General features: G+C 39.9%; 3 protein-coding genes and 2 non-coding genes across 5 annotated transcripts; 1 reads left to right on the top strand and 4 right to left on the bottom strand.

Annotated features, from left to right (window-relative positions):
• The first annotated feature begins 71 nt into the window (after positions 1–71).
• On the top strand, positions 72–144 carry VTP21DRAFT_t315. The gene has a single exon. It is a non-coding gene; the product is annotated as a tRNA-Lys (tRNA).
• A 330-nt stretch (positions 145–474) lies between these two features.
• On the bottom strand, positions 475–2,297 carry VTP21DRAFT_6743 (uncharacterized protein; the record flags this gene model as incomplete). The annotated part of the gene is made up of 5 exons (XM_069397407.1): positions 475–527; positions 589–648; positions 717–1,500; positions 1,568–1,939; positions 2,004–2,297. The coding sequence occupies 5 exons, from the start codon at positions 2,295–2,297 to the stop codon at positions 475–477; spliced, it is 1,563 nt and encodes a 520-aa protein (XP_069246559.1).
• A 373-nt stretch (positions 2,298–2,670) lies between these two features.
• VTP21DRAFT_6742 (uncharacterized protein) lies at positions 2,671–4,629 on the bottom strand (the record flags this gene model as incomplete). Its single annotated transcript, XM_069397406.1, has 5 exons — positions 2,671–3,368; positions 3,433–3,615; positions 3,678–4,035; positions 4,102–4,323; positions 4,387–4,629. The coding sequence occupies 5 exons, from the start codon at positions 4,627–4,629 to the stop codon at positions 2,671–2,673; spliced, it is 1,704 nt and encodes a 567-aa protein (XP_069246558.1).
• A 471-nt stretch (positions 4,630–5,100) lies between these two features.
• On the bottom strand, positions 5,101–6,633 carry VTP21DRAFT_6741 (uncharacterized protein; the record flags this gene model as incomplete). Its single annotated transcript, XM_069397405.1, has 7 exons — positions 5,101–5,532; positions 5,589–5,782; positions 5,857–5,935; positions 6,004–6,055; positions 6,122–6,251; positions 6,317–6,532; positions 6,600–6,633. 7 exons carry the CDS (start codon positions 6,631–6,633, stop codon positions 5,101–5,103), a joined length of 1,137 nt encoding a protein of 378 aa, XP_069246557.1.
• Positions 6,634–6,991: 358 nt separating this feature from the next.
• On the bottom strand, positions 6,992–7,064 carry VTP21DRAFT_t304. The gene has a single exon. It is a non-coding gene; the product is annotated as a tRNA-Lys (tRNA).
• Between the last annotated feature and the right edge of the window lie 80 nt (positions 7,065–7,144).

Genomic DNA, 7,144 nt, shown 5'->3' with positions numbered 1-7,144 from the left:
CTTAATAAATGTCCGAGATTTAATGATTTTTAGAAGCTGATATATGTTAAAATCTCCAATGTTTCCAACAAGCCCGGCTAGCTCAATCGGTAGAGCGTGAGACTCTTAATCTCAAGGTTGTGGGTTCGACCCCCACGTTGGGCGAATATGTACATCTGTATAATTTTTTCAATATTATTTTTCCTTCTAATTAGCACTTTTGCAAAATATTCAATGAAAATGATATATAAATAGTAGAGCTATTAGTATGTGGGATACTATCACTATTTAAATATTGGAGAATTAAAATTTTATAGTTTGACAGACCTCGTTTTAATACACGAGCTCATATTATCCACTTTAGTACATTTTCAGCTAATTTGAATTGTCAAAGATAAACAACGAAGAGAAGTGTTAAATTTATATATTTGCCGTAAGTTTATAGTTAAGTTTTATTTATAAAAGATACTGCTTTAGTAAAAGGTCATACTCTATTTATTTCTGAGCAAGACGTCGAGCGAATTCAATAAGAGATCGAGTGGGTCGACCTAGAATAATCATGCAAAGGTCAGTAGGAGTATGTTCTGAAAATAAGCTATTGATAGCTACCAGTCATTCCCTTGACATTATATCCCTCGCTTGAATTAGTCTCCATAACGCTGGCAATATCTAAAAATATAAATGAGTAATCATGTGCCAAATACTCTGATAAGGATTATTAGAGAACCAATACATACCAATGTGAGCATAACGGATTTTTTCTTCATTTTTCACCTCCCCAAGCTCATCATCATCATCATTTTCAGACTCCTCATTCACTTCCTTGCTCAACCCATATACGAATTCTTTCAGGAAAATGGCAGCAGTGCAAGCACCAGCAGCCCTTCCCCCATAGTTGATTAAATCCGCCGTGGTTGACGTTGTGATTTGTTTCATGTAGCCAGAGTGTAACGGCATCCTCCAAAAAGGATCGGATTCTGCCTCTCCTGCAGCCTCAAGTTCTCTGAAGAGCGAGGTCGAGTTCGTAAAAACGCTCGCGTAAAGTTCTCCCAAAGCTATAATAACCGATCCCGTAAGAGTCGCAACATCAAGTAAGGTACGAGGCCTATATGTAGAGGATGCATAATAAATTGCATCAGCAAGGATCATTCGGCCTTCAGCATCAGTGTCCACAATTTCAATTGATTTGCCATTCATCGCTTTAACAACATCTCCTGGCTTGCTCGCGGTGCCGGAAGGGAGATTCTCACAAAGTGGAATAAAGCCTTTCACGTTGAGAGGCAAGCCGAGGCGCGCAATACCGTACAAAGTGCTGAGAACTGTCGCGGCGCCTCCCATATCACCCTTCATTGAAGCCATATTGTCGGAAGGTTTAATTGATATACCTCCGGCATCAAATGTAACTCCTTTTCCAACCAAAGCGAGTGCAAGGTCATTTTTGTTTTTGGCGTCTCCATTGTAGTGGATTTCAACAAATCGTAGAGGTTCCGAGGAGCCCTTGGCAACTGATAAAAAGGCGTTCTACTCAAAAAATGAAGAAAAATGTATGATCACATTAAAGCTAGCGGGATTACATAAGATCTCGTACCATGCCCTTGCTTTCTGCCCACTCTTTCTCACGCACAATAACCTCTACGTCTTTTATTCCCTCGAAACTTTTCTTAGCCTGTTCGGCAAAAATACGCGGCGACATTAGATTAGCAGGCATCTCCATTAGCCGTCGCGCTAAATTTTGAGCTTCAGCATATATTAAACCAGTTTTCCAGTTGAGTCCATCTTTTCCTTCTTCGCTTCCCGCAAGCTTGATACTAGGGACGGGCCTTGGCTTTGAGGACTTAAGCTCATCAAAGCAATAAAGAGCCAAATGTGCACCTTCGGCTGCGGCATGGGAATTTCCCATGGGGTCAACCGAGATGGAACTTATACCCCGCTCGCGGAGAGTCTTGATACCCACTGCTGCCTAAATTACAAATATGTGTAAATATATCATTATAGCAACACGTTTTCACTAGTACTAGTATTACAGCGGTTCGCGTTGCTTCGGCCTCATTTTGTTTACCGAGGCCCACGACGGCAACCTGTTGGAATTCACCATTAGAAGGATAAAGTACACGACAATCTCCACGTTTGCCCTTTGCTCCAGATTGTTCCAATTGTCCAACTAGGTGAGATTGTATTTCAGAGTTAAGGCTCGGGAACGTCTTATCCGAGGTAATGCCAGTGACGAGGCCCTGGAACTCGGATATTTGTGTGCTCATAGTGCGAAGATGTTGATGTTTGGGAATTTTACGAGAAAATGTGGTGAAAATTCTGTTCATACTCTGTTTCTCACAGCGAAAACCGAGTTTAATAGAATCAACCTAACCTAAATGGAAACTCATTATAGTCGGGGGTTTTTAAAATCTTTAGGCTGAGATAACACCTGTTGAAATATTCTTTTCGGGTTTATTTTTTCTCACAATATACCCAGCAGACACAGGGCATTTTATTAATAGAAAAAAAAGATCGCGCGAATGAACACAGCGTCAAGTAAACTATGTGCGTAAATAAGAATCGACAGCTTTTTATCAATGCGAATAAATTTAGAATATTTATAAAGTATGAATTAACATAGTAAAATAGCATAGAAAATAATTTATGATTGTACAAAATTAAAGCGAAATGAAAAGACAAACACGAATTAATAAATTATCAGCCAGCTATTGTACTGTTTTTCAGAGGAATATGCTCCAGGTACTGATGGCTACTCACCACCACTGCAAAGTACACCCACGATGTTACAAGACTTATTACAGATGCCCCTACGAAAATATTTACTTTCAATCGCCGTATTGGAGTAAGATTGCTTTCTTTAGCCGGATAGGATGTCCCTTTCAACTCGAATTCCTCTTCTCTTGATATTGTCTGGGACGGATCAACGGCAGCAGCTAGGGAGGACAATCGCTCACCAGCATTCAATATCCCTTTTCTTGCCAATGGCCCGTCAGACTCATCCCCATCTCGTTCCCAGTATCGGTCCCCATACCAAAAAACGACGCAGCCCACAAAAGTTACCAAAGATATTCCAAAAAAGAGTCTCACTGCTGGTAGATCATCATTTGGTCCAATGGGTACCGTTGTGTTGCCTTTTCCCATATGAAGATCGAGCAATACACCCGCAAGAGTACCAAAAAAGGTTGCACCAATACTTTCAACACATGTGTGAAGGCCTAGGCCGGTAGGGATGTGGCGGGTGAGATAAGGCACGGCTGTTACCAGAGTGATAGGGCCACATGATATTGAGAGCCCAAAGAGCAAAAGCGGGATCAAAGGGTGTGGAGTAAAAATAGAATCAGGAGGAAGCAGAATGAAGGCATAGCACAATACAAGACATAGAGCACATCCTGTTACTATAAACAAACTTTGATTAGGACAGAGATTCTATATGTATATATATCTTAAAGTAGCCCTCACAAATATAACATCGCTTGCCGACTTTATCAAGTACTAGTCCAAGGAATGGGAATAAAACTATAGGAAGTGCAAAAATGATGGAAGCGTTCAACGCAGCTGTGAAGTCGGATATGTAATAGCGGTGCTTGATAACTGACTGTGACAAATGGGCAAAAGGCGTCCAAACACTACCGAAACCAACGCCTAGGGTAGGAATTGTTAAATCAATAATTTTCTCTTTTAATATTGACGCATCCATTTCTTACAAATGAGAAGATAGCACCAAAATAAATTTGAGAACCCATAAATGTCCTGCCATCGTAGACGTGTTGTGTGTCCCTGCCCTTTGTTGGATATCTTTCCCATTCGCTCCATCTTATTCACCAAGCGTAGATAAAAAAGATTGGCCAACCAAGATAGTGCGCAGAACAGAGTTGAGACCACGAATGGGCCCTGCCAGCCTAAGAGCAACGTTTTCGACAGCGGGATCGCAGTAATGGAGGCTATAAATCCTGCAATTTTGCCAGCAGATAGGCCGAGCCCCATGACTAGTGATACATTTTTGTTGCGTGCGAAACGAACGAAAATTGTCTCCATTACAGTAACAATAGGTCCGGCACCCACCTAATACGAAAATCGAAATGAATATTATTAATATCTGACTTCCTTGTGATCTAGCAATGATCCTACTCCAAAAACACAGAATCCAATCACCATTCCCTCGACATTTCCACCATATACGCTCATTAGCACCAATGTTTGCCCCAATAAAATTATGGATGTAAATAGGATGGAGCTTGTTTTAATTCCGAATCGCTCGATTATCATTCCACCTAATAGTGGCAAAATTGTAGGAAAAAGACTGAGCGATGACTGAAGCAAGGAGAATTGTGCGTTCGAGATGCCAAGATTCTAATAAATATAATAAACTTAACTTTAGTACCAATTCCAGAAACTAATATAATAAGTAGCAACCTCTCTTAAAGTATCCTTTAATGGCCCTACGATATGGACGGCAAAATGAGATCCAACCCCGAAAGTGCACCCACATATTAAGGCTATTTTACGCGTCCATTTCATCTCGTCACTTTCCTCCTCTTCCTCCTCTTCTTCCCCATCTTCTTCCACCACCATGGGTGAAAATCTATTATCTATCTCATCCCTTTCCTGCAGCAAGTGTACCTCATCTTCTATTTGATCTATATTTGAACTCTCCATTTATCATAGCTTGGATATAACTAAGGGCTGCATTTGTTCTTTGCGGGGTTAAAAGATTCTAAATAGTAAACTGTGCCACAGTTGTGCAATGTTTGTTATGGCTGAAAATTCACTCTACAAAAACTGTAATATTCTACTTTAAATAAAAAATTAGAGTGCTTTGGGTGCAAATAAAGAAATTGATATTAGTATTATTGAACATATTAACTCTAATAGATTGAAGAGTTAATAGCAAGAGATTTTTGAAAAAATTTTAGTATTTTTTTGCTCAGGCACTGAGGCATAACTAGATAGGATAGTTTTGTATTCAAATAGATCAACACAACAAAAAAAAAACTACCTAGCAAGTGTTGAAAAAATAAATGCAAAGTAGGATATCAAACTTTCTGAGAAATTAAAACCTTTCTGCCATATAAAACAATAAGTTCTTTTTTAAGGGGAGGAGGATAAGCCATATTTTGGGTTTGTAGGTTAATTTCCGTTTCCGTTAACATCCTTCCCACTCCTTCGTTCGCGGCGTGCTCGTACTGCGTCCCTCAATTTGTCTAGTAACTCAACGGTGTCTTCCCAATTGATACATGCGTCAGTAATGCTTTGTCCATAGGTCAAAGCTTGCGGACCCTCTTGAGGGATATTCTGACGACCCTCAACTAGGTGAGACTCGATCATCACACCCATTATATTTTCCCCAGTGGGAGAAGTGGCAAGCTGATTTGCGATATCTTCGCCAACAACGAGTTGTCGCTTGAATTGCTTGCTGCTATTTCCATGGCTGCAATCGATCATCAGTCTAGGGGGGATGCCAGCTTTCTCGAGCTGACTTGAGTAACCACTAACATATTCAGCGTTGTAGTTCGGACCAGCATTGCCTCCACGAAGAATTACATGGCATGAATCGTTACCCTACAGTATTAGAGTTGGAAACTTTCACGATGAAATAACACGATAAGCCTATATACCTCAGTGGACACAATTGCTGAAAGCCCTTGCTTCGTTACGCTTAAGAAATGATGACCGACGCTTGCTGCTTTGATAGCATCGATGGCAATCCCAACATTACCATCTGTGCCATTTTTGAAACCAACGGGGCACGAGAGTCCAGAGGAAAGCTCACGATGAACTTGCGATTCAGTTGTACGAGCTCCAATTGCTCCTATTTAAAATCAAACGCATGTCAACTAAAGTTCAGACCAGGCCACGCGTGAAAAAAGAAAAATATTAAAGTACCCCAGGAAACTAGATCGGCAATATATTGTGGTGAAATTGTGTCTAGAAACTCGCAAGCAACGGGCACACCAATCTCATTCTTAAACAGGAAAAAGACAAATAATGCATTGGCTAAGGATTCAACCGAGTCATCTAACAGCCACTTACAAGATCTAATAATAAGGAGCGTGCAACACGTAGGCCTTTATTGATCTGGTAACTATTACCAAACAAAAATTTCTTCAGCTTCAAAATTAAGATAAAGAGATAAAAATAAAATACTCACGTTCCATTTAGGAAAGGATCATTTATAAGGCCTTTCCAGCCAACCGTTGTTCGTGGTTTCTCAAAATATACTCGCATTAAAATGCAGAGTTCATTTTTAGCACTTGGAATGTAAGAACGTAGTTTCTCAGCTATCCACAGCAAATCAGTTTACAGATTATTACATGTTGGTTATATTAAAATAAAATATGCATACCATACTCCTTGGCGGCTTTTGTGTCATGGATTGAGCAAGGCCCAACTACGACAAGCAATCTGTCGTCCTGACCTTTAATAATAGCTTCGGCTTCGTGCCTTCCAGAGAGGACAGACTCAGCAGCCTTAAGGGTCAGGGGAAGCTCTTCCATAAGAATTTGCGGAGGGATAAGTGGTTTAATCTCGCGAATACGTTTGTCGTCAAGTTCGTTAAGAGCTAGAAGTAAACAAGATGGATAGGAATTATTGTGATTTATCCAGCGATAAAATCTAGTCAAATTTACCATCTCGAAGATAAATGCGAGCTGGACTTGTCATAATGTATATACTTGTGTGAGGATTCTTTTTTAAAAGGTCTTTAAATAAAAGAGGAAAAAACAAATGAAAAACTAGAATGTGTTTTAAAAAAGTTTTGTTTTCAAGATAATTCTTTTATACATTCTTTCATGCATATTAAGCCACTGATAAAATCTTTTAAATAGTGAATCATTTATACTAACGGCCAATCCGAGCGCAAGATCAACCTCCGAGTTACTCCTCGGCAATTTCCAATTATACAACCTTATTATATGATTGTCAACAATGAGTTATACCTTGCTTAATTAGTTGTTAATTTCCAAGCCTTTCCATAAAATTCCAAAAAAATTATTCTAAAGAGACGAGCAATAAAAACTATCGCCCAACGTGGGGGTCGAACCCACAACCTTGAGATTAAGAGTCTCACGCTCTACCGATTGAGCTAGCCGGGCTTACATGTTTTGTTACGATATAATTGGTTTTTGTACGGAGAAGTCACAGAGGCAGTCACATAGGCATTCAGGAAGCGCAA

The sequence above is a fragment of the Calcarisporiella thermophila genome, assembly GCF_041956535.1.
Source record: "Calcarisporiella thermophila strain CBS 279.70 unplaced genomic scaffold VTP21scaffold_29, whole genome shotgun sequence".
Classification (NCBI taxonomy): domain Eukaryota; kingdom Fungi; phylum Calcarisporiellomycota; class Calcarisporiellomycetes; order Calcarisporiellales; family Calcarisporiellaceae; genus Calcarisporiella; species Calcarisporiella thermophila.
This window is presented reverse-complemented; position numbering and strand designations above follow the sequence as displayed.